This window comes from Sporothrix schenckii (genome assembly GCF_000961545.1).
Source record: "Sporothrix schenckii 1099-18 chromosome Unknown Cont47, whole genome shotgun sequence".
In the NCBI taxonomy this organism is placed as follows: Eukaryota; Fungi; Ascomycota; class Sordariomycetes; order Ophiostomatales; family Ophiostomataceae; genus Sporothrix; species Sporothrix schenckii.
The window spans coordinates 999,623-1,025,346 of record NW_015971148.1 but is presented as its reverse complement, the minus strand read 5'-3'; the positions used below and the strand labels follow the sequence as shown (position 1 = coordinate 1,025,346).

At 52.5% G+C, this 25,724-nt stretch overlaps 8 protein-coding genes across 8 annotated transcripts; 4 read left to right on the top strand and 4 right to left on the bottom strand.

Moving 5' to 3' along the window:
* Positions 1 to 519: 519 nt before the first annotated feature.
* On the top strand, positions 520 to 2,091 carry SPSK_03294 (GRF zinc finger family protein; the record flags this gene model as incomplete). The annotated part of the gene is made up of 1 exon (XM_016730132.1): positions 520 to 2,091. The coding sequence occupies one exon, from the start codon at positions 520 to 522 to the stop codon at positions 2,089 to 2,091; it is 1,572 nt and encodes a 523-aa protein (XP_016584919.1).
* Positions 2,092 to 2,346: 255 nt separating this feature from the next.
* Positions 2,347 to 4,999, bottom strand: SPSK_03051 (uncharacterized protein; the record flags this gene model as incomplete). The annotated part of the gene is made up of 4 exons (XM_016729894.1): positions 2,347 to 3,484; positions 3,557 to 3,656; positions 3,729 to 4,508; positions 4,567 to 4,999. The coding sequence occupies 4 exons, from the start codon at positions 4,997 to 4,999 to the stop codon at positions 2,347 to 2,349; spliced, it is 2,451 nt and encodes an 816-aa protein (XP_016584918.1).
* A 517-nt stretch (positions 5,000 to 5,516) lies between these two features.
* On the bottom strand, positions 5,517 to 6,856 carry SPSK_03381 (uncharacterized protein; the record flags this gene model as incomplete). Its single annotated transcript, XM_016730219.1, has 4 exons — positions 5,517 to 5,600; positions 5,672 to 6,540; positions 6,616 to 6,710; positions 6,795 to 6,856. 4 exons carry the CDS (start codon positions 6,854 to 6,856, stop codon positions 5,517 to 5,519), a joined length of 1,110 nt encoding a protein of 369 aa, XP_016584917.1.
* Positions 6,857 to 7,392: 536 nt separating this feature from the next.
* Positions 7,393 to 8,492, bottom strand: SPSK_03462 (uncharacterized protein; the record flags this gene model as incomplete). Its single annotated transcript, XM_016730300.1, has 4 exons — positions 7,393 to 7,933; positions 7,997 to 8,018; positions 8,082 to 8,197; positions 8,329 to 8,492. 4 exons carry the CDS (start codon positions 8,490 to 8,492, stop codon positions 7,393 to 7,395), a joined length of 843 nt encoding a protein of 280 aa, XP_016584916.1.
* Positions 8,493 to 14,525: 6,033 nt separating this feature from the next.
* Positions 14,526 to 14,768, top strand: SPSK_10544 (uncharacterized protein; the record flags this gene model as incomplete). Its single annotated transcript, XM_016736917.1, has 1 exon — positions 14,526 to 14,768. One exon carries the CDS (start codon positions 14,526 to 14,528, stop codon positions 14,766 to 14,768), a length of 243 nt encoding a protein of 80 aa, XP_016584915.1.
* A 448-nt stretch (positions 14,769 to 15,216) lies between these two features.
* On the bottom strand, positions 15,217 to 15,459 carry SPSK_03807 (uncharacterized protein; the record flags this gene model as incomplete). The annotated part of the gene is made up of 1 exon (XM_016730640.1): positions 15,217 to 15,459. The coding sequence occupies one exon, from the start codon at positions 15,457 to 15,459 to the stop codon at positions 15,217 to 15,219; it is 243 nt and encodes an 80-aa protein (XP_016584914.1).
* Positions 15,460 to 20,200: 4,741 nt separating this feature from the next.
* SPSK_03777 (uncharacterized protein) lies at positions 20,201 to 20,490 on the top strand (the record flags this gene model as incomplete). The annotated part of the gene is made up of 2 exons (XM_016730611.1): positions 20,201 to 20,301; positions 20,346 to 20,490. The coding sequence occupies 2 exons, from the start codon at positions 20,201 to 20,203 to the stop codon at positions 20,488 to 20,490; spliced, it is 246 nt and encodes an 81-aa protein (XP_016584913.1).
* Positions 20,491 to 22,794: 2,304 nt separating this feature from the next.
* On the top strand, positions 22,795 to 24,892 carry SPSK_03146 (MFS multidrug transporter; the record flags this gene model as incomplete). Its single annotated transcript, XM_016729987.1, has 6 exons — positions 22,795 to 22,900; positions 22,977 to 23,286; positions 23,369 to 23,427; positions 23,496 to 23,535; positions 23,617 to 24,141; positions 24,205 to 24,892. 6 exons carry the CDS (start codon positions 22,795 to 22,797, stop codon positions 24,890 to 24,892), a joined length of 1,728 nt encoding a protein of 575 aa, XP_016584912.1.
* Positions 24,893 to 25,724: the final 832 nt, after the last annotated feature.

The window sequence follows — 25,724 nt, the reverse complement described above, 5'->3', positions numbered from 1 at the left end:
TTTCTGTTGTCTCCGTATTTGTTGCGGTCCAAATGAAGTTGGGGTTTGTCGTTGTTGGTCGTTGGTTAGGTGTTGTTGGTCGTCTTTCGTTTATTGGACAATGTAGCAACTGACACTTGTACCTGGAACCAAAAGCCAACAGGAAGGAGCTTCCCAGTGAGCGCGTCGCAAGCCGCTAGCAAGTGCGGGAAACAAGGGCCAACAGCCAGCGCTACGTGCACAGGTGCACCAATGTGGCGCCAGTGGTTCCAAGGGTTCAGGTTTAATTGATGTCACGTGCTTTCGCGTTTTCGATTTTGGTGATTTGTGAACAACCGATGCATTGGAGGTCAAATGTGGCGTGTGGGGTCGTGTTCCAAACGCCACCGTTGCTTTCAAAGTGACCTGTGGGGTTCACATCAGGCTGCAAGGACAAACAAGGCGCCATTTGGCAAGCACTTTTATGAAGAGACTTTTTCGGCGCTGTCGTCTTCCAATGTTCTCGCGTCACAACATTTTGACAGGGACCATGTCGACACAATGGACGCCTTCGTGACAAGACAGACAAAACGGAAGCTGGGATCGCCATCTCCGCCGCCAGTGGACCCGACGACGCCATGCATTGGCCGGGTAGACTTAGCAGAGACGACTGCGGTTGTCGATGAAGACGACGAGTCGACCGAGGTCAAGCTGGCGATAGTGGCCTCCCTCCTCGCCGGCGAGGGCGGCGGCAGTGGCAGTGTCGATATTCATCAAGATATGCTCCTCGAGCTACTGTTGGCCCATGACGGATCCGTGGAGGCTGCTGTCGATGCATTCCACAGCCGGCCAGACAAGTGGAGACACAAGAAGAAGCTGAAGTTGGAGGGCGTAGTTGGACAGCAGACCTCGTTGCGCAGTTTCGTTCCGCAGACAAACACTGCATCACCTGAGAAAAAGGCAGGCGGTGGCCCTGCCACGACCCTCCTATCCCGGCGTGGCCGCACGCTGCACCTCTACGACCCGGTCGACATCGAGGCCCACACGCCATGCACGCTGGTGCACAACTTTTTGCCGCCGGACGTGGCCAACGACTTGTTGCGCGAGATGCTGGCCGAGGCCAAGACGTTTGGCGCGCCGTATACATTCAAGCTGTTTGACCAGACCGTGTCCAGTCCACACACGTCTTGCCTTTATCTCGAATCGGCAGCTGAGGCGGAAGAGGCGAGAGCCAGCAGCAGTGCCATCACTAGCAACGAGAGAGGGTACCATCCCACTGGTCAAAATCAAACGGGCCAGCAGTTATCCCTTGACAAACCAAATGACGAAACATTTGTACTCGCTATGGACACTCACGACGGATACCGCTACAACGGCTCGCGGCTGTCGGACATCCGCACGGTCACGCCGCACATGGCTCGCGTGCGACCGCTGGTGGAAGCCGCTGTGAATCAGGCCATTCAGCGGCGCATAGCCACGCACTATCCGGGCGGCCGCAAGCTGCGTTACCAGAACCCGCGGCCGTGGCGGCCAAATGCGGCATTTGTCAACTGCTATAACGGCGGGCAGGAGGGTGTGGGATGGCACAGTGACCACCTGACATATCTGGGCCCGCGGGCCGTCATTGGGTCCATGTCGCTGGGCGTAGCGCGCGAGTTTCGTGTGCGTCACATCGTGCCCCGTGATCCGTCCAAAGACCCAAAGAACACAAAGGATGCAAAAGAAGACGACGCCGCTGGACAGATCAGCATCCACCTGCCACACAACTCTCTGCTCATTATGCACGCCGAGATGCAAGAGGAGTGGAAGCACTGCGTGACGCCCGCACCCTCTATTGACCCGCATCCCATCTCTGGGATCAAGCGCATCAACGTCACCTACCGCGATTATCGTGCTGATTTCCACCCCAATTACATCCCCCGCTGCAAGTGTGGCATTGCATGTGTGCTTCGTGTTGTGCAGCGGAAGCTAGAAAACCACGGTCGCTACTTTTGGATGTGCCATGCGGGCAACATACCAGATCGCGAAGGTTGCACGTTCTTTCTGTGGGCCGAATTTGACGATGATGGGGTCCCTGTGTGGAAACTCAAGGATAAAGAGAGTGAGAAGGCCAGCATGGGTTCCACAGATTAACCCGGTCAAAGAATGAGACGTAAATGTATATTTGGAGAGTCGAACGACCGACCAACACAGACCAAAACAAAAGCCGACTTAAAGACCAACGAAGTCGGACAACGTTATTGCGCCAACATAACGATTTGGTACAAAGCGCTGCCTCTCCAGTCATAAAACTATACACACGAGGCGTCCTAGTGCCCAGAGCACCCTTGCCTTCTTGAAAAATAAGCTCACAAGTCGAACCTGCAAATCACCTAACAATAAGACATGCTATGAGAACCAACCTGGCCAGGGCCACTTGCCGGACCTCTTGCTAATGGTACTGCTGCGGCTGCTGCTGCGAATCCCGCTGTGGTCCTGCATCCGATCGCCGCAATTCTCACTCTTCAAACTTTGGTCGGGTGGCATAAGGGGCACATTCTGGAGGTGTGTGGTGTCCATGCCAACGAGACGCCGAATGTTGCGGGGTGCCGCGTCGGGGATTACCTGCCTTGGACCACCTGACGCCAATCGCGAATTTTTCGACCGTGGCAAAAGACATCCTGGAGATGGCGGGTCGGAGTCAGTGGGAATGTTGGCGGACGATACCGACAATCGCGGGACCTGCGAGAGAGAAACTCGCTTCTGGGATATTGACGATGACGCGGATCGCTGTGCTGCGTTGTCTGAAGTATGCTGGTAATCCTTCTTCGGCATTCTCACAGGTATTATCGGTTGCTGACTCTGGCCAAGTGACGTATTCCTCGCCGGGCGTTTTCCGCCCTCTTGACGGTCGCTCTTCTTGTTTGATGGCTGGTGAGAATGAGATACCGCGCGAGGGGTCACTTCGTCCAGGCTACCATCCTGAGTGCCGTTCTCGGGGGTACTAGGACGCCATGTCTGGGACGGGGATTGGGATTGCTGATTGGTGTGGCGTGCTGCCGTGTCCCAGGTCCTGAATGTTTTGTCTGTCCGCCGTAGCATCCTCACCTCGATCGAGGTAGCAATTCTCTTGGCCATCTCCTTAGCTGCTGCCGGGCCCCAGTGCTTAGCAACGATGTCGACTAAGGGACTACCACCAGGCGGTGCGGCGGACGGCGACCACATTGATGCTGAGTTCTGCTGCATTACCAATGCCGTCACCGTTGTCTCAATAGTAGTGCGGACCTCGACGCACCCGCCGTCACGATCCATGGGATCTCTGCCAACGTCGCGCTTGGGAAACCCGGAGTGGGAATACGTGAGCTGGATTTGCATGTACTCTTGGGAAGTGGACCCGAGATGGAGCTCCAGGTCCTCCAGCAGCTGGTCAGACGTATTACTGTGGGAGAGCGGGCGATATTCCTGTGATTCTGCTGCCTGCTTCTTCTTTGTCATGTCAAGATGGATATGGACCACCATGAGGCGCCGTGAGCCGGGAAGGAGCGTCCTAGTGTTACGGGCACATAATTAGCATTACCAGTGGTACCAAAACTGGCATATGTCTTTGCTTGGCCCTTACAAAAGACTGGGACTTTTCCCAATGACCTCAAGGATCTCGCTTTGGTACGATGAGACGATCTTTATATCCATATCGGAAATGTATCCGAAGCGGTAGAGGCCTAGTATATATGTACATTAGAACGTCACTGATAGAAAAGAACATATCTAAGAGACATCCACATGACACGCACCTTGGTCGTCATCTGTGGCAAACGATGACGTTGAGGCTTGATGGTAGTCTTGTCGAAAACGGTGGTCGCGAGACGAGCCCGTGTCCAACGGCTGTGTGACGTGGGCAAAGAGCTCGATGGCGACCCAAAAACTGTTCACATCACCCTCGACGGTTCTGCACTCGGGCGTGACTGAGACGATGGGGACCAAGATCTGTGGGTCAACCTCACCACAAACCTCGGATTTGGCACTGACCTGGCTCAGTCTGCGGCTATGGTGGCTTCGAGATGTGTCTTGGCGATAGTGAAAGGACTCGGACGCGCGATGACTCTTGTAGGGGCTGTTAAAAGGTATTGCAGTACGGGGCCGCGTATATGGCTGTGGCTGGAAGAGTTCAGGACCGGTGGCAAGAATATCCGAGGTTGACACAGGCCGGCTGTCGTACGTGTGCTGCCGGTGAGACTGGCGAGGATGCAGCCCTGGGTGCATCAGAAGCTCGTTGTATGCGCCGTGTCTACCAGAAGAAGCAGGCAGCATTCCCGTGCGTCTCTCACAGTCGTAGGGTCTATCCGATGGCCAAATGAAGCACTCGTCACTAGCATGTGGACTGTACGTGCCCTTACTTTGAGCATCGTAATCACCCTGCTGATCGCGGCGGACGTCGCCTATGCCAACGCTAACTGCCTCACTACTGAGACGCATCCTTTGGAAGTTGTCCAAGGCATCTTCTTCTTCGTAAAGACGGCTGCTACTATGACTGGACGACGGCCGCAACGAGCGCAGGCCGTAGTCGTTTTTTTCTTGATGATTGTTAGGCCTGTCTTACTCAAAGTGACTTTTACATTGGAACGGACTGACCTGCTCGATATCCGTCTCTCAGATACTGTGTCCGGACAGATGCAAACCCACCGCTAGCCTCAGACCTGCCGTTCATCATGCCGATGTCACTGTGATCACTCCCTGAGCCGAAACTGTCCGTGTCGTTGCGCCTGCGTCTTGCCATGCCGGCCGCATGGGCCTCAGGTGCAGCATAAAAGCGGCTGGCGCCTCCATCTACCTGCGAAAGCAGGGTCCTCCGCTTTTTTGGGATGCTTAGGGACCGCTGGGACGCACCGGAACCTTCTTGGATGCTGTCCATGCTCTCGTCTGTGGCCGCACTTGCTCGTCTGGAGAGCTGGTCGTGATCGGACCCGGAACCGTGGGCACTGTCGCCGGCTGAGGGTTGAATTGGCGGATTGGACGTGCGTTTGATGATCCGCAGAGGACCTGGCTCTCTATCGCCTTCGTCCATGGCTGCGGAAGAGTGTAGAGACATTTACAGCCTTGTAATGTCGTTTTGAGGATTGACGATCAATTCCAAGATGCAGCTCCAAAAATCCAAGGACGCGTAAGGATAGCACGTGCTATGGCAGACTGGAAAGCTGAGAAGCCCAAGTGCGGCGTTTTGTTTGTTTACATTTACTTTTCTGTCGTGTCTCGCACTTGAAAAATACAGGATATAGCAGGAACGCATTTCGCCAGAGTCGCGCCTTCTTCGCATACAATTGTAAGACGACGACCTTCTAATCTCAGCAAGGGTCGAGAGTTCTAGATGTGGAAAGGACGACTATGAGTCAAGACTGGAACCATTGGGTTGTCTTACAAAAATGGACAAACGGAAATGAACGTAATCCAAAGAAATTTGCAAAGTAAATAATATAGTTGACATTTACAAGGAACCACCGCCTCAACGCCCAGCCTGGGAAAATAGAAAGCGAAAGTTCGTCACAGTGAAACCCGGAGAACACAAATCGTACGAACGACCATTCTCACGACACCTCGGCGCCCAGCGTCCGTTTCAGGTTGTCCTTGACGGCCTCAATTTCACTGTCATCCATGGACAGGAATCGGATCTAGGGGGTCAGCTAACGTTGTCCTAAATTTCTCTTTTTTTCGATGGGGAGGGGGGGTTTGCTTTCCTTACCACGTCATCGGCAGCACCCGCACTGCCAAAAAGAACCGGCTCCGAGAGGCTCGTATTGATGCCCTTTTTGACCCGCTCTTCCCAGACGTGCTCCCAGTTCCATTCGCCAGGTTTCTGGGGCGGTGGAGGTGGAGGCGGCGGCAGTGACGTTTGAGCAGTGGCCGCGTGAGAGCCGGCTGCGTCACGGTTGGCCGTTTCCTTCTGTGCCTGGTGCCGGTGCGTCCGCCACGCATTCCAGGCGCCCGGGTTGCCGGCGGCCTCGAGGGGGATGTCATCGAGGACATCGGCATCGTCAAAGGTGCTGCGGATGTACTGCAGGACGTCGTAGGTGGACACGGTGGGGCCGGCCGGCGGCTCTGTCAGGAGGTACGAGGGGGTCGGGTGTGTTGGTGTAAATGAAGACCGCTGACTTTGGCCGCTCCGAGTGCCGCCCGAGGGCGAGACACCTGACACGGTCGACGACGGTGTGGGTGTGTTCTGAGCACTGCCCGTGGGCACCATAGAACGCGGTGGCGTCTGTGGTCGCAGCGGAGACGACGAGGGTGAGGATGACGGTTGCCCCTGACTCTGACTCTGGGACTGCGCCTGGGATTGAAGTTGTTGCTGGCCGCTGAGACGCTTGTTGCGGTTGCCGCGGCCGAACCAGGCAGGAAACCCATGACGCAGACTGAAACCGCCCGGCGGCAGACGCTCTTCGTCCGTGGCGCTGACTGTCCCGTTGTCTTGGATGTCGGTTGTGTAGGTGTAGGTTGTGAGGGGGGTGATGAGCGGGTGGAATATGTCGGTGGCGAACGTCACGAGCGGTGGGAGGCTCGGGTACGAGTCGGGAAAGGAGATCTGGAAGCGCAGAACAGCGGGCGCATACGGGCCTGCAAAGGTAGCTGTCAGCTCATTCAGTTCCTAGCCTGGACAAAAATAAAAGTCCCAGAGAAGCGGACACGTACCGTCACGGACAAAGATGACGCCAGACCATAGAGACGGGTCGCCGGGTGTCAGCGTCATGAACACACCCTCTGGGCATGCTTGTTTGAGGCCGGAGCTGCAGCGGTGTGGTCAGCGGCAGCGATATAGAACGGGACCGGGGCACGGCCCAGGGGCGCTATTTCGTGGGCGAAAGACTTACAACTCGGCAAAAAGGTTCTGCCGCCGTAACGCTGGCAAACTCGTGAATCGTGATGTGGCCATGGCCGTAAGAATAGCATATTGCTTCCCTCAAGATGAGAAAGTGAAAAGACGTCCACGTCGTGATCGCTCGACAAACGACATGTGTTTCCAAAAGATCGACGGTTTCATGCACATCTACCCAGCAAGGTGAGATGCGGTCGGAAAAGGGAAGGCGGTGAGCTGGGCGGTGGCCAAATACTGCCGGTCTACTTGAGCTTGAAGCTCGGCTCTAGCGTCGTAGGCCATTCTGCTCAGTGAGGGGCAGTGGGTGAGGGGCTAGAGTGCACGGCGGTGCTACTTGGTGCTTGAGTGAAGTCGTCGACTCGGCCAGCACATCGATAGGTACCGTTGCTGTCGACCATGTCATCGAATGCAGTGCCTGGGTTTTTGTTTGCATTTTATATTTTGTTTCAAGTTACTCTATTTACACGTAGAAAGGAAGGATATGAAACCCGGACCAGACTATAACCTTTCAAAGCCGTAGACGGTAAATATAGCATATTCGGAAACCGAGGCAACGTACGAAGAAAACAGTCAGCGACACAGGCGCACCCTACCTACGCGCCCAACCGCTTCTCGATCTTGGCCTTCTCCTGGTCCTTGATCTGCGCTATCTCCGCCTTGTTCGCGTCGTACCGCGCCGTCACCTGGTTGAACGGGTTCTCTGGGCTCTTTTCAAACTCCTTGCGGATCTTGTCCTTGCGCTGGTTCAGGCGCAGGCCCTTGCTCGAGCCGTCGGCGTCCATTTCGGCCAACCGGCGCTCCTCAAATGCCGCAAAGGCAGCCTTGAAGCGACGCTCCGGGTGGCGGTCAATGGGGCCTGCCCCACCGGCGCCGGCGCTGTCAAGCGAGAGGGCGTCGAGGGCGTTATCGATGCCGGTGGCACTGACGGCAGTCAGCTTCTTGTCCGCCGGGGCGGCGTCGCCGAGCTGGGACAGGTCAAGTCCTCGTGACGGTGCAGCAGTCGTCTTCTTGGTGGCAGACTTGGCGTTCTTTGGGGCGGCGCGGCCGGGTGTGTTCTTCTCTTCCTCAGCGAGCATGGTATCGCGCTCGGCCTTTTTGCGGGCTAGTTCTGCCTTTTTCGCGGCCTCGGCCTCCCTAGTTCGGTTGTCCACGGGTTAGTCGACAAGAACAAGCGACGTCAGGTAAGAGAAAAGGCACAGTGTTGTAGGGGCCGACGTGTCTGCACAAATCAAGCGATGCAACGTGCAACGGACGACGTGGGGACAAACAACGCGAGACGGACAGCCGAACGAAAAGAGCACGATACATCGGCAGCCATCTGGCGCAACCATAACAACCGTTACAGCGCGTATCGTTTCGTGTACCTGTCCAAGACCACCTTGCTCGCCCTCCATGTCGCTGCAAGGTGTCGTTGCAAGGCTGCCACACCAGCGGGAGTGCTATCCGGTGGGCCGTCGCGTGTCCACCCCCATGCCCATGATCCTGGCATACGAAATAAAGAAAAGAGAGAGAGAGAGAGAGAAACTCACTTCTTGCCGGCACCTTTGGCGCCCTTGGACCATTCAGCAGCCTCGTCAGCCTCTCTCCGGGCCTCTTCCGCGGCCGCCTTCTGGGCCACCGCGTCGGCCTTGCGGGCCTGGCCCTGGGCCTTTTTGCTGCTGGCCTCGGCCGCCTTTCTTCCACCACCCGCCATGATGAGGGTAGAATGTCGTGTGGGAGGGGGACGTGGGCCGTTGTCGGATGCTCAGTGGCGCGTGTTGGAAGCCTGAATGCTCAAAACGGGTTGGGCGTGGGTGTATTGAATATGTAGAAACGGACGGGATCGCAATTGCGGTGTGCGAAGCAAGCAAGGGGATGTAGAAATTCGAGAGTTCGGGAGTTCGAGAAATTCGATAAAATACAATGACGTGTGCGGCTTTGTCTTTGTCGAGTGGGCGTGGCGCTGTCTCGGACGACTAATGAAAGTCTTGCTCTCCAATTTGTCTGGGTATGATTTTCAGGTAGTTGATTTTGGTGCCTGGCTGCGCCGGCAAGCCAGCGCCTAGCCTGGTCAGTACTTTCCTTCCTAGCTTGTTTCTCGGTCGTTCTTGCTTCTTTCGTACACCAATAGCTGCGCCAGCCGCTTAGTAAGTCCGATCAGCAGAGAAACATCAGAGCAACAGCCTTACGAGCCCAATGAACCATAGAAAGAAAGAAGATAGGTTGGACTGTTTACAAGCGCGCCTTAATTGGTGCACCTGCCGGAAGAGTATGGAAAAGCACGACAGGCTGCAGCGGGGGACTGTTCCGGGCACGCAACGGAGCCTGCAGGAGCGAGACAGCACAGGATTATTTTGTTTTGAAGTGCAAGACTAGGCATGGCGACACGGAACACAAGAAGGTGCATCCGGTCAAACAGACAAGCAGGTAAGCAATTAGGGGTGCATGGAGGCAAGGAAGGTGCAGAGGAGCGGTGGCGATGTTGTGGACTCCTGCCTCTGGATCGCCTTCTTTCTTATCTCTCCCGAGGAAGGTGGGCAGTTGCTGTCACAGAAACGAGAGAGGGAAGGTACGACGCAGCAGGGGCGAGAGGGCATATCCAGCACCTCTTTTTACTTTGTACTAAATTCTCTTTTGTATCCGCCACCGACTTGTGCAGGACTATCAACAACGCAAGTGCGTCGTGTGGCAAGTCGAAGTGCATCGTGAGCGTAACAAAAAGTGCCTGACCACTATGTCAATCTCGCTCCATATCATCGGACACCAACCGCCGAATGCAGAATCCGGGAAAAAATGAGAGAGAAAAAAACGCCAACTTTAAAGAAAAAAAGCACTATAGAAAACATCGTGATATCGTTGGCAGAAACCGCGGCCCACTCTCTCTTCCAACCATTTCGGCGCCGAAATTCAATAAGTAGTGTCCAACTTGTGCATTTTGTATGCGTTCAATTGTTGTATCATCGTCTCTCGACCCGTAGATTGCGGCCGACTGACCAGTCCCTGTCAGGGTTTTTGTGCATTTTTGCCTCTTGACCGTTTTGCTGCACACCCACTTGTTCATGACTGTAAAATAATCAAACAATAAGTCCCTTCTAGGACATGAAAGGGTAGCCGGATGCAAGGACAAATAGACGAGGCAGATGCAGGGTTGAGGTCACAAGACTGATTTGGCGGCAGGAACATGACAAGAAGAGAAACTGATGTGGCTCGCTTCCGTTCCCCCTTGCTTCACAGCGAGACTTCAAAAGGGAGCCGTTGGCAGCGTGTCGGATACAGGGAGTATTGTTTCTACTTTTCTTCTGCGTTTTGCATGTCTCCCGAAACTGGCCTTATTTGTTCAGCCCTTTATATGCTGCATGCTGCATGCTGCTGTGCTACGGCCGTTTCCGTAAAGGCACATTGTACTGCAGCCACGAACCAGACCTGCCTGACCTGCGTTCACTGCAGGATGAGCACGCAGATGAGCACACCATGTCAAATATGATTGTATCAAATCAAAACATTTTCATGAGCGTCCCATAATTTGCATCACCTCGCGGACGCGCTATTTTGCTTCCGGCGGCCACTCGTCCCTTGCGTCTGCATATTGCAGCTTACGCTGTAATACATTGACGACGCACCTATCCGCTACCTGGCTTCATATTTCGTTTTATGGACGCCCGAGAAACACTACATTTTGGAGGTATTGTCCCGGACGTGAAAGAACCAAGCTGCACCTGCCAAGCAATTTCAATACGCCGCTTTCCAATAGAGCTCGGGCACTAGTGCATGTCTCAATGAATGGAATCAAATTTTGGCAGGTACGAATAGGATATGACAAGGACGATATGTCTGTAGTGAAACATGCACCTTGTCATCAATGTCTTCGTGGCTATTTTCTTGTCTTTTACTTCGTCCTCAGCCGCCTTGTTTTCAGTAAACGCCATTCCCGTACAACTTCCGGTTCACGTCCGTGAAAAAAAGCACGGACAGGAAAAGAATAAAACTGCTTCTGTCACATGAAAAGAAAGACTGGCGCGAAATGACTAATACGGAGGATATTCTCTATAGACGAACACAAGCGAGGGGTCACCGCATGTGTTGTGGACGCCATCCTAACGCCCAGAACTTGTGGATTTATTATTCTTCAATGCCGGATGATGTACCATGGAAGGATTCAGGAAGCAGATAAAACGTCCGTGGTGTGCATGCCATCTAATGTGCAATAAGTGTCACAAGATTAAGAGAAGGGGTGTTTTCTGTTGAGAATAAATAGTCTCGTCTCACGTATACGCAGAGACGTATCATGCTTACGCCGACTTGCCTCAGTGATGCCATCTCACCGGTATATGGACCGCTGCAGTTGGGGGCCATGCAGACCGACATTGGGGGCCGGCGGCTGGGGCCTCGTGAACCAAAGAAAGACTTGATTTTTTCCGGACATGTACCATAAAACCGCTCTCCGAGTCCATATTTGGTCGTCCTTTTCGTCTGGCGGCTTCTACGTCCATAAATGTGACTGCCAAGGGTGATACCTGTGAGGTCATGTCTCTTACCCTGCAGCCTCCCGTTGACCGTGTCCGTTGGATCCGTGCATATGCGAATCAACAGAAGGAAGTAGTACCAATCAATCACGACGCATATTGTGCGCAGCCGAGTTGAGAGACGAGGGAAATAAGTGATACCAAAGAGACACTATGCCAGCGGTGGTCAAATAGCACCGAGATGTACAGAGTACAATGCACTTCGCAACGTGAGAGACTTTCTGAACCAACCGCCAAACCGGCGATCGCAATGCGACCTCACAGTATCAAAGAGATTGTGATAATGAGGAAATGTGAGAGGACTGGCACAAAACCACAAGCGGCTGTGCGGGACTTGGGAAGACCGGTGTGACAAGGGAACACGGCCTTGCATGTCCTTCCCGTGTTTCCTTTCCACTCCCGTTTGCACGTTTGCATTTGTATTTGGACCATTTTGCAACACCAGGTGCATCCCATGTTCCTTTATTTTAACTTCTTGCTGTTGGTTTCTTTCATGTTTTTTGGTGGCTGGCTTTTTGAAGCAGGGAAATGTGATTGCAAATGGTGACTCCTCGCTTGAGCAGGACTGTCGCTCTGTAATGCTTTCACACATCCCCTTTTGGAAATGAGATGCCGATGCCGAGTCAAAGAGCGTAGTCTCGGGAAGAGTGGCGAGTGGATGGGTCGAATGTGGCTTTTTTTTTCTCTTTCCCATTGCGGCAGACAAGGTCCCCATGTTCGCAAATGAATAAATAGGCACACCGCTTGTCTCCCATCGTTGTCGAGGAGGCATGCCACCTGCCTGTCTCAGAAGCGAGGAATGTATGTTGGTATTTGGCCTCAAAACAGTCTGAACGAAAAGGAGGGGTAGGGCTGCCACCTGAGAGCGACCCATGACGATGCGTCAACATTGTTGATGCTTAGTTTACGTTCTCATGAGAAGCCTGGACATACCTTCACTCTTCTCATACCCTGTACAGGGTCGCCAAGAGGCTCCGGGCAACAAATGTCCGTACCTGCCCTGTCACGATGGTCGTTTAGGACTTTTGTGGTGTGTTTTCGCATGTTTAATGACGCGAGTATCCTTTACAGATGCGTTATTCTTGCACAGATCTGCCCAATGATACTGAAGTGTCCTACATTATCTTGTAAGGGAGGCATCCAAGCACAGATGGCCAACGCTCCTTGGCAGACTTCAGCTGCCTGTTCGTCCGTGATAGTGGAGGAATGTGCCTTCAAGCTTTCTGTTTCGTACCGCTTAACCATTCGTTATGGTCCACGATACCGTCTCTCGTGCATCGGGTTGCCCTGGAAAGGACTGCTGTGAATAATGTAGATTCAGCGTTGTGCGCGGAATATAGAAGGAAATCTGAGCAGAGGATAAAGTTTGACAGCTCCGACAGCGTGACGAGACTTTCACTGCTCCGGTAGCTTACAAGTGTCCTTCCGTCGTGAAAAGCGATGGCAGGGATTTTTTGGGGCCAAACCTATGACCACTTACACGAGTTACGGATAGACTCTACCGTGCCCATGGTCAATATATCGTAGAGAAACACCCACCGTTCCCATGTTGGTGAACGACACAGCACGTCGGTTGCCGATAATATGTGCGTAAAGACTATTGATTTCGATAGAAGTGAAGTGTTCGGTAGACGGGGAGTCGCTCAAATGGCGTTGAAGATACTCTTGCTCACGCTGACACGTCGGGCCGACGGGTAGTGTTGCGTATCAATCGTGGAGAACATCGGAAACGTGATCTTGCATTGGCTGGCTCGGGACGAGTCGCGAGTGTGAAGCTTATCACAAGGTTGAACCCATCGCGGCCACTGCTGCAATGGTGGCCAGGAAGGGATAGTCAAAATACCTGTCAGCGTATCAGCTGTTGGTCAGGTCTTTGAAGAAGCGGGCCATATTCGCAGTCCAAGCCATGTACGGAGCACATCGTATTCTGTTCCACACGCCCCGCGCTGTCGCTTGTCGCGGCTTGATGCTGATTTTTGAGATGGGGAGGAACAGAGGATCGTAGACAATATCTTGGACGACAAAGCGATATTCCCCGTGGCACATCCTGCCCCCTCCCCCCCTTTCCAACTCTCGCAAGCGCTTGCATGTCCGGGGTACGACAAACCTGGCTCATGTCGGCTTAGCACCAACGTCAAGAAGAGCACCAGCCAACAAGGGGACGATGCCGGAGACATGCGGTCCTTCGGATGCACCCATCACTTGCTGTAACGATGTAACGCTGCCGGGTGGTTGTTCGTCATTTCGCCCTTTGCTGTTATCAATGATGTTCCTTCCTGATAACGACATGCAAGAGAGGGACGTGGCAGTCTCAGAGCAAATAGCAAAGAAGACTGACTTCTCTTTTCAGTAACATAAAAATAAGTGCCACCCTCTAGCTGCGCCTCTTGGAAACACATCATCTGACGATGCTGACGAAAAAATATGCATGGGGTGGAAGTGGAGAGAGTTATGGCGAAGGAATTGGACACCAACCGGCGGTTGTATGCTTCAGCAACTGTCTCGATGGTCATCTCAGCCACATCATCGTCGTTGTGCCAAGACCCTTCCATTCGGATAGAGAGATGGTCTTTTGTGCGGAATGAAGGCTCCGGACTGCCGCATGGTAAGGGGTTTGAAAGTTAAATCGCGAGCGAGTCAAGGTTGTTAACACCGCCGGTTGAGAGAGGCTGACATGATAGCCGTGGCCAATTATTTTTGTGACGATGCTCCACCGCCCATCAAGTGACACTCTGAGCGTGTAAGTGGGTTGGGTCGATGGCGAACGTCGGCGTTTTTCCGTCACTCGTCTTTATCCACGAAGGGAAAGAAGGACCGACAATCAATCGTTTGGACGTCCAATCCGAGTTCAACACCGCAGCAGTATGCCATGGGTAATTTGAGAAATTTGCAAAAAGGTGGCAGTTCCTTGGAATGCGTTCGGCCCGTGACGAGCCTCTAGACGCTCGAGCCCACGAGGCATGCGAGAGTCCACAACATCGGAAGTTAGAAGACAGCAAAATCCAACATTGAAGGCCCCAGTGCCGTCACTATTGACCCCAAATTCCGCATCTTTCCCGTGAAAATCTTTCCATACTGGCCGATGTTGGTGATGCCACGGCTATTGCCCATGATCTGCCATGATTCTTGCGCCGTGTCATAAAAAGTTTCAAGGTCCGTTTGTCCACATGCCTGTTTGGCATCATGCAGTGAGCAGATTCGTGTGGAGAGTACACCCGGTCAGTATGCCCACAAGGCTTCGGTTGAACGTCGGAACGGACGATGAACGGCCAGGACTATGGTTCTTGCAGCTGACCGGTCTTCTTTTGCCTCAGTCTTGTAGCGCTGGGCAGCTGCATGCAGCTATGCTTGCCACACGAAAAGACTCAGCGTGGGGTGCTTGCCAGCGAACACGGGAGAGGGAAAAGAGCACGGAGAATGGAGGAGAGACAATACTGCGTGCCCTGGCAGAGCGCAGGTTGAGCTAGGCTGGTCTACTGGATAGCATGACTTGTTTTCCCTCCAAAGCCTCGTCGTGATTATCGTGAGTCTCCCTACGTCGTATGGCTTTGCATTTGTCTCTGTCGTTCTGGCAGTGTGACCCCGTGCTCCGGGCTCTGTTCCGTAACATGCAGAGACATTCACAAAGAAGTCTTTCAAGTGCGCTTGTGGTACGGAGTACCTTGCCGAGGGACGGAGTAATTGCCGCCTTATTTTGTCCCATGCGCTGTCCAATAGCTAGCCTGAAGCAAAGCCATACCAAGTGCTTGTTTCCGGGGAAGCCATCCGGGGTTTTGCTCTGCGGGTCCCATAGCCTCTTTCGCCTCGTTTGTCCTTAAAAGCCAGCGCTGGTTAATTTGCCAACATCACACCCCTTTGCCAGGTGACGTGGAAAACGAGGCGTAACAGAGACAAGAAACAACGAAAAAAGAGGATCTATCCCTCTTTCAACTCGCCGTGTCGGGGCGTATCCCAGAGCTGCTGAGCCCCCTGCGGATGTCTTCGGTGGAGCGGCAATCTCGTAATAGCCAACTTGTTCACTGGGGCCACCCCTGTCACCGGCTTCGCACGCTGGATGTCGTTGGGTCTCTTTGTCTCTGGGGTCGCTGGGCCATTTAGCTTCGATGGGACTAAATACTTGGTGGAGTTCTGTCTCGTTTCTTGCATGGCCTGTACCATGATCTCGGAGACAACACAAAAAGCAATGATGTAAAGCAAAGGATAGGTTGTCTTTGGCGACTCAAGTCTGCGCAACGCACGAACAAGCTAGTGGGCAATCCAGGGAGCTCCTTTTGCAAAGCAGAGTGGGAGATGTCTTGGGTGTCGCGCGTTCCGTGTTTCTGTCTTGTTTGCAGGTCCACAGGCGATGCAAGGAGGACGTGGGTGACGAAAATCCGGAGGCCGTCCGGTCTACTCTCCTGTCGCTGTTCGTTCGTTCCTTCCCTCCCAAGTGGTGTAACGCCAGGAGATGTGGGATGTGGCGATCTTACACAGAAGGCGGTCTCATGGATGGGGGCGCCTGCCTTGCCTGCGAGAACCTTGCCAAAACGAGAAGTGACCATTCCAATTTAGTTCTCATACCGCAGACCAGGAACAAAACGAATAACCGACGGGCTCTCCCATGTTGGGTGAGGGAAGGACAGGTCGGAACTCGCATTGTGGTCCCAGTACGAAACGACGGGAAAGAACGACGTAATGGCTGCATGCCTGCATGTTTCTTGCCTTTGTAACTTGCGTGAACGCGTATCGCCGTCGTTTCTTTCCTCTCCTAAACCTGCCTCTTTTCTCGTCCCTTTTTTCGCCACCTTCTTTCCTTCCTTTTGCCTTCTTTTCTTCTGTCGCGGCGGTCGCTCCTGCTGCCCCCTTGTCATCAAACTGAACCATCCCATCGGAAGCCTTCCACAGACAAATGCCCAATGAAAACGGGGCGATGCTTTTGCCACCGCATTGATAATTTGGAGAACAAAACAATTAGAGTCTTTTCCAAGTATGCTTGTCTGTGTCCTTTTCCCTTGCGCTGAATTAAATGGCCTGCGCATACCCATCCATGTGGTTTCCTTCTTGGGCCTAAGACGCAGCCCCTGGTTCTAGCCATTCGGCTTGCCCCCTTTTCGCAAGTGGGCCCTATCACACCAAGATATGTGACGAGGAAAGAGCAATGAACTGCAGACAGGATAACCTGAACCATCAGATGGGAGAGCTTGGGATGGAAGAGCAACCGTCAGTCCTGTCCAGCATTCTGCTAAAGACATCGCCATGGCCATGAAAGGACGCTCAACCTTCACCACTCTTGGTTTTGTGCAGGCCACTTTCCCAGCCCCTGAAGCGTCGAAACAAGACAACCACCACTTTCTTCTGGAACAGCTCCCCCCGCGCTATGACGGAACAATAATTTCTCTCAGCACGACGTACCGGCCGCCCGTTTGACTAGCGAAAAGGCCCTAACCTTTTGGGAGAATCCAACATACATGACTGGCAGGATCACGCAGAACGCTCACCGTCTTTGTTCGGGAGATGGCACTAGGTAAAGTTTCCCGGGCTTCCGTTCTCACTAGCAGCCTGCCAGGGACACGAAATGGTGGGTGGCTAGCAGTTAGTGCAACCACTGACAGGGTATATCACTTACTTTTTGCATTTTGCTTCTGGAGGCGCTTGGCGATTGTTGGTTAGACTGGACTGAGCGCAAAACGGTTCTCATTTTGCGGTGAACAAGCGATTTATGTCCATCTCGGTCGGTCACTGTCCATTGGCCGAGGATTTGAGTTGGCGCAGCACCTTTCGGCCGTCACCTCTCCTGTATCCCTCGTCTTTTCTTTTTATGAAAATCCCGTCTCCTCTTTTCCAACTTTGTTGCAAGGTTGCGGTGAGGTGCAACGGAAGATTTTAATGGTAGCGGCATAGGTAATTACCGTCCTGTTGGACCAGAGCGCCCAAAGCCTTTGTTCGCCCTGTCGTTGCAAAGCCTCCACCCTCTTTACGATGTACTTAATGTTCAGCCTGGTCGGTCCTCAAAAATAAGCGAGCTGTGCTGCAGCACAGCCTGATCTTCCGTGGTCACTGCGTTGCTTTCGGAGAGTAAGATGGAAACGTATATTTTAAGTATAGATACGTGCATTGGCTAACTTCCTATTCCGTAGAGGCGACGTGAATTGATGCCGCCGTCAGCGTACAGGGCTCAACACGAGGTGAACTTGTTCGATGGGGCTGCAAGGTGCCGTACGGGGCATCCTCTTGGAGAAATGCTACGACCGTGGACAGTTTGATGAGCTTGGGCATACTCGCTATACCTTTCGTGATCTTCCCCGTGCGGTGCTCACATGATGTGACCGCAATGCGCCCCGAAGTAAGTGCAACCGGGTCCGGTGCTTATCACCATCCTAGGGGAGCCCACGCCTGTCCTTGCTCCCTTGTTCATTGCGGAGAATGGCGCAAGCTTGAGCTTTGATATCTCAGTTGTGTCTTACATATCTGTGCGTGGGCTCCGAGCTTGTCCGACTGGACACCTTTGTATGTTATATTTTGCCAGGAATTTTGAACAGACAAAACTGTGTTTACAAGGCGACCGCCATTGGTAGGCCGTGATCTGTGAAGAGGGGATGGGGTAACATGCCCAATGTTTTATGATCTTTGGTTGGCCGTCGACAATGCTCGTCACTCCCAGCTTCTCAGCGGCCGGAAGGATATTTCCTTCACGGACCTCTGAGCATACTTTCTGTGTTAATTCCCGTGAATTTCCCATTCTCGATCAGCACCATCGTCCAAGTCGTCAAGCTCAGGGGTCTTTATTATCACGTTGTTCATCATGCCATCTATTAACCGCCGCCACTTTCCATTTTACGGCCTGTAGCCTCGTTTCACGCTACGTCTGTACATAACGCGTGTTTCTTTCTCTCCCTCGACATACTTTCTCCGGCCAAAGAGATATTACTCGCCAAAGAAATGCCGGCAGTCTTAACGACAATGACCCACCAAGAGTGCCTCGGTCTCTCTCACAGGGGCTATCCATGGCGCACCGACTTGTGGTCAACTAGTTAGACCTATCTGGGATAAAGCGGTTGCATCGGCGAATTTCTCTGTGTGTTATGGAACACTCGTACTGCATTGTACTCTCCTTTGTCTTGCCTGCCACGATGCCCAACCCAGCAAGCACTAGCGAGTGCGCGGTCCTTCTTCCGTTCGATTCGTGTTCACGGTATTACAACGGACAGGCGTCTCTGACGAGTCTTGAGCACAATATCCGTATTCCCAAGTCTTAAAACACATCTTGGCGAGCCAGGGCGCAAATGTCGCGCGGAGCACCGGGGTCGTTCGACTCGCGGTGCCGACTTGCCGTTCTCCTAGAGCGAGATCAATTCCTTAGGCTTATTACCGCATTGGGATGCCAGCCGGAACCCTCGAAAGAATTGTCGCTAGGTCAGTGTCTTCCCGACGATAACCCGGTCCAATCCCATGCCACACGTTAGCTCCAATCACATCGGCCCCCTGTTTCCTTTCTTTCCTTCAGCAGAAAAAGAGGGCGGTGTGCGAGTTCGATCATTTTACCCTGGGTTACCGCGTTTGCGAGGACAGGTTCAAAGGGCATTTTTATGCAAAGCCGATGTCTTGTGATACGATAAAAGCGGCGACGTAAAGGCGCAGAGGATTGGCAATGATACGATGACCACTTACATGTGGAGTCTAATAACAGGTAACGCCTCAAACGCTCAGTCTTCCCGCCTGAATTACAACCTCCGGCCGCGTATCCCCCCATTGCCGCCTTTATTTTGCATATGCAAAGGACTCCATATCCTACCTGGTTTCTCGAAAACAGAAACGCAGCATCGTTTCGCCCGTACGCCGAACCAGGTCGCTACAGCGCGCGGATTTTGTGTCCATGACACAGCGCGGCCGTTCTTGATTCAGTTGTAGGTAAGATATGTGTGGTCGCAGCGTGAATGCTGTGGATGCTTAGCCAAGAGACGTACTGGTAAGAAAGTATCTCCTCGCGATCCTCCACCATGTCAGGATCTTGCCGCGGATCGTGTTTGTGATAGATCAGTGGCCGACCTGTAACCCAATTGTAACCAGACGCCGCAGTCAGTGCCACTACATCCTACTCGTCGCTTGCGGCCGTTCCGTATGTTATGTCGCTCTGATTACGTCACTGTCTTGACCGTTTTACACGTGGTACATGGCGGTAGTGGCAGTCGGCTTGTCGGCAATAGGCCGATCGTGATGTCTTGCTGAACGAGGTTGGACTGAAAGAGATTTTTAGTGTTTCTTTTAGTTATTTTTTTTTTAAAAAAAAAGAAGAAGAAGGAAAAAAAGAAAGGAAAGGAAAAGGCGAATGCAGCACACCTCGTATCACTACTGTTCATGTACGCATTTCAGGCAGGAGTCAGGCTGCGGTGCGTCGTCCATGCTGCTTTCTCCAGTTTGTGTTGGGCGTCAACAAAGGAAAGAACCGGTCGGAAGTACACAATAATTCCCTTTTCTGGCAATCACACGAACAGGGAAGGCGCAACACACATCAGCACTCTGTGTCGCAGGGGTAGCATCCTTCCGCGTGGTTTGCTCAATTGTAATGACTCTGTACAACATACGCCGTGCACTTATTGGTCGCGCCTTCTTTTCAACAAATGTTTACACTTGGCCTTTTTTGTCAGTCCTCTCACCCTTCCCCCTTTTCTTGGCGACAATTTCTCTTCAGCGTTTGTCCTCCCCTTTTACTCCGTAATCTGCATCTCCCCGCGTTTGGCCCATCACATCGCCGTGTGGTTTTCATCTTCTATCTTTTAGACCCTTTTGGGGATGGCATCCGAGCGGCCCAAACACGCACACGAAGGGTCATTCACATTGTGATCCTCACCGATGTCAAAGTGCTGGTCAGGGCTTTGGTCCACTGAATTGGCGTGGCAGGCTCCACTGCAACACAGAAGCGATGTACTGTGGAGCAGCGTTGCGCTGGCTTGCGGCAGTGAGACCCACGGAGACTGACAGTCAAGAGGCCTGGGGCAAGCGAATCGATTTTACCTTTGCGAGGTATGTTCTGTCCAGCCTTCTTTTTCTCCCGTCTTAAAACGGAGTACTCCGAGAGAGGGCGGACCCATCTTTGACCAAGAAAATGACCTTAACGGAAATACTTCGCACACAGACCGCATTCACCGCATCCCCATTAACCCCCGTTCCTTCGTCACCGCCAAGGTTCCGAGCGACTTGCAGAAGGACTGAAATACGAGCAGCAACTTCGACTACTACGCGGACCAACTGAATTGCTTCCACGAGATATGCTGGAAACGCTTCCAGTATGCCGATTTGAGTCTCCATTGCTGACACTTCTCTGTACATGCCTTCACCCCTGTTTTAAACGTATCCATACGACACATTCCGCAAGGTACGATTAGTTGAGGCGGGATAGTGGACACTGCCATGGTCAGCGGCGACACAAAAATAGACACAACATGAGCTGCCCTGCAAGCTGCATGCAAGCTTTACCGCCGCAATGCCCTGCAACGCCGCTTCCTCCGACCGTATGTTGTACCAGGCGGTCTCATGTCCTCTTTGTTTATAGCTTTGGCATCGTGGCTTAACCCTACCTCCGGCCGATGCTGCTGCCCAGCTTACATGTAAGGATGCACCCAATTCATGCACGGTGCATACCTGGTGGATTGACCTACTCGCAAGGGCCTGCCAGGATAACGGGCAAAGCATCAACCGACCACAGCGCACATTTGAAGGTGAGGCGAGGAAAAGCAATGTAACCACCCTTCAAGCGGTCAACCGGCCGATGCAAGATACCTCCCCTGCCCTGCGGAATGGAGCGGTACACCGGTCGCTCTCGATGGCAGTACAGTATTCAGAAGTGTCTGCGAGAAAGGCGAGTCAGATCTCGAAGAGCCTTTCTCGAATCGACAGCCTGCCGTAGTCTGCTACGACATGCCACACATGACGGAGGATACAAAAATGATCTCAATAACGAGCGCTGTGTACGCAAGAGAACGGGTACACAGCCATACCGCGGATACCCAATCCGTCCCTCTGTTACACCACCGTTGTTGTAAGACGAAAAGGTGGACCAGCGCAAGGAGTTCGGCAGCCATGCGCGTGACGGAATGTGGCTGCAAATATTGCGGAGCGATTTGTATCTCCCGACATTTTTCATCGGAGAGCAGGGTGCGGTCGCAAGAGTCCGCTACAGCCTATGGGTGGCCACCGCAGTCATCGCTTTAAAAGGCCACAGTCGCACCGCACACTCTAATATATTTCACGGCCGAGCGTCTCAGCTTTCCGTCAAACTTTGTGCAGTCAGCAGCCTCGGGGAACGAGACACTAATACATTGCGCGACGTCCACGATACTTTCTGTCACTTTACAAAACAAAATGGTATCCCGCGCCACGAAATGCAAAGGCTTCGTCTTGGGAGGAACATCCTTGTCCATCCCAGGAGACGGCCAGCGAGCTAGCACGCGCTAGCGTACCAGAAGCCATATTGCAACGGGGGTGGGTGAGCCAGCCTGTTGGACCCAGGCCCCGGACTTTGTCTTTTCAACGAGGGTCCATTAAAGCGGCATATTTTTCTGATTTATTATTTCCTGGCTTGGGTCCGGCTGAGCCATTGCCAGTTAGACCTTCCAAAAGATCGACCATCTGGTGCCCTGGCATTTTTGTCTGAGCTAGTTGGTCATGGCTGTCACCGCTTGTTTCCCCGACTAGTGGCCAGGCAAAAATAAAAAGAAAAGAAAAGAGAAAAAGGACTTGCGTGTCTCCCTCGGCGCACCCCCCTTTCTTTTCCCCCTTTTGTCCTCACCCCTTGGACTCCTTTTGCTTTTCTTTTCTTTTTCTCAAAGGCACAGTCATCTAACCCTGCCTTGTCCCTGCAATGTGAAAGCGACCTCTCCATATGGTCCGTGACCTTTGTCTCAGCCCTTTCTGACGAGTTACTACGCAAAATGTGAACCCATATATCCACTCCCCTCCTTCCTTCCCACTGTCTCGGCTTTTAATATCGTTTACCGTCCTGTTTGTTTTCTTTTACAATTGCCTAATCCTCACGATTCCATTTCATATTCTTCCCACTTCATATCTTTGAGACAGTTGTCCAAGCTTCTGTTGTCCTTTGCAAACTTGTCACTGTTACAACTCATTTACCTTCGTCCCACTCGCAATTATTCTCTTTCTTCATGTTAATATACACATTGGTGTACATACTTTCTTTCGACGGCTCTGACATATGTTTGTGTTTTCCTACCTACAAAAACCATAGGTCAGGCTGCGACTCGTTGCCATATTAACGTATCAAGCAACCCAACAAGAAGCAAGGCCTCAGTGTTTGCCGCTTCATCTTGTGCCCAATTCTATTCCACTTCTATTTTATTATATTAAGAGTCTCATCCTTTCTCTTAACTGTCAAGATTTCACTCTTGTCTTCCTTTCAACCTCGAAACGCCCTATCCACAGACGCCCACTCCACGGCCTACACCTTACACCGACCAGACACCACATCGATCTGTTATTAAACAGGCAAGGAAATTCACCATGGCGAGAACCTCGACCGCCCCTCTTCTCGGCGGGAGGGAGACTCCCGTCTCGGCGCCCAAGAAGCCATTGCCGCCTTTTCCCAAGAGACAGATGTTCGTTCTTGGTACGTTTCCAACCCTGAGAAGACTATTTGCATCGAGACTTTTTGCGTCACCAGTGGCCTAACTATTTTGACATAGCGCTGTGCCGTCTTTGCGAGCCGATTGCATTCATGGGCATCTTCCCATATATCTACTTTATGATTCAGGATTTCCACATCACCGAGGACGAGAAGCAGATTTCGTTTTATGCCGGCCTGGTCACATCAGCGTTTACATTCGCTGAGTTTCTCACCGGCGTCTTCTGGGGCCGGCTCAGTGACAGGATCGGGCGCAAGCCTGTGCTGATGACGGGTCTCGCTGGTACCGCCTTGAGCGTGATTATGTTTGGCTTTGCCCCGAACTTGACCGTCGCGCTCATCGCACGTGCCCTCGGCGGCATTCTCAATGGGTACGTTTGCATCCTGACGGCTTCCACCCAAGCCTTACCCGTCTTCCGGAGAACTCTTTTCAGGCTAACCATTGTCTTGCAGCAACATTGGTGTCATGCAGACTACCGTCGGTGAGCTTGTCAAAGTCAAGGAGCACCATGGTATGTCCTGTCTTTTTTTTTTCAGTCAGGAATATATGGACAAAATCCTAACCTGATACCCAATTTAGGCCGCGCTTTCTCTGTGATTCCCGCTGTTTGGTGCATTGGGTAAGTCGCACACCTCGCAGAGCATTCTCTATGTGGTGCCGCAAACACCGAGAAACAAAACACTGACATATTTTACCGTAGCTCCATGATCGGTCCTGCCATCGGAGGCGCCCTTGCCAGACCCTGCGTATTCTATCCAAGCATCTTTCGTCCTGGCAGCATCTGGGACACATACCCATACCTGCTTCCGAACCTGTTCAGCGCCTGCGCCGTTTTCATAGGCCTCTTCGCCGGTATATTTTTTCTCGAGGAGACTCACCCCGTCAAGAAGCACGAGATCGATCGTGGCATCATTCTCGGCCAGAAGATCGCCGCCCGCTTGTCATGGAGGAAAGAGTCTACCAAAGGCAAGAAGCTTCGGATGCTAGCCGAGGAGGAGCCGCTTATCGATGCCGATGACCAGCTTCCTGGCTACCAGACCACTGAGGCGTCGCCCAGCCTTGTTTCCCGCGACAGTGATGTAAACCTGCGGGACGTGGGAAGTCTCGATCCCTTTGATTTGGATGCGACGACAAAGCCCACCAAGCCTGCCGAGACCCTGTCGACATCGAGCATCTTCACGCGACCCATCATCCTCAACACGATGTCGTTTGGCATCCTTGCTTTGTATGTATTTTCTCTCATGAACCTTGGTTCTCTTCCGGTCGGTCACTAACTAACATTGATCAGCCACACAATGACGTTCGACCAGCTTCTGCCAGTCTTCCTCAGCACAGCACCGCCCACCGGCAGCGATATCGATCTTCCCTTCAAGTTCTCTGGTGGCTTTGGCTTCGACAACCAGACGGTTGGCATCGTCATGGCTGTGCAGGGCTTCTACTCGCTCTTGTCCAACACTTTCCTGTTCCCATGGGTCATTGGTCGAATTGGGCCCCTGCGTCTCTTCCAGCTTGTCGCCATCCCGTACTTCACGCTGTACCTGGTCACGCCTTACCTTGTCCTGCTTCCCGACAGCATTCGCATGGCCACGGTATACCTTGTCATCATCTGGAAATGCACCTTTTCGACCCTGGCGTACCCGAGCAACGCCCTCATTACTATGCACCTTGCGCCCAATCCTCTTCAGCTGGGAACAGTAAACGGCGTCTCTGCGTCAGCCGCCAGCCTCTGCCGTGCATTTGGTCCGACTATTTCGGGATTCCTGTACGCTGTCGGCCAGGAGTCTGGCTTCTCGAGCTTGCCATGGTGGTGCGCAAGCAGTGTCGCGATCATGGGAGCATTCGTGGCGATGCAGTTGACAATGCCCGCAGAGAAGCTGTTGGAGGAGAAGACGGACGATGTCGAGACCGCACTCCCGCTGCTGCAACCAGTCGCGGGGCCGGCGGGGGTCACCGCTCTCCTTCATGAGGAGGACTGAAACGTTCGTTTTATTTGTCTGTTTCGATGATTTTCTTCGATTATTCCCCCTATTGTCTGCCATTTCCGACTTGTTTCCTTTGATATTTTTGCCATGCGACGCTTTACATTTATGCACGGAGTACCGAGAAACCAACGACGCCCTTTGTGCATGCTTTCTGCCACTTTATCACTGTTGACAGTTTTTCATTTGCGCTCATACCACTTGTACATTGAATGGGTTTATTTTAGGGGAGAGATACAGGATTTGGAAAGGATCTATACACCACAAAGATACACGCCGATGGAAGCTGACGGGAACAATCTGCTTGGGAATGCTTTGGCAGTAGAGTTCAACCATGGGCCTATGGTTGCTCTTTAATGCGGTTACGTTTTTCTTCAATGATCTTTATTTGCCATGTTTTGTTTCATTAAATATTTACTACACGTCAACATAAGAGACACTGTTCCATGGAAAAGGGCTATCAATTATTCAGGCTTTTTCTTAAAGCATTACTACGGGCTGAATATATGGTTTACTTCTAGTCGGCTTCGTTGACGGCACCATTTATTGCATAGTATGCCATTCGTGTCCAAATACTACACATTCTGCACACCACTTGCAGTGGCACCAAATCGATCTACTGTTTCTCACGGTAGAAACACTCAATATTAATACATTGGCATGTTTTGATACCGACAGTATGGGAACACGGCTGCTGGCGCTCCACAAATCAGCTGCTAAGATGCCCGAAAGGCAACGGTGTAACATTATTGGCACCGCGTATTTTTGTTTTTGTTTTAATTTAATATTTGTTTTTTTTGGGGGGGGGGGGGATATTTTCCCGCCTTTG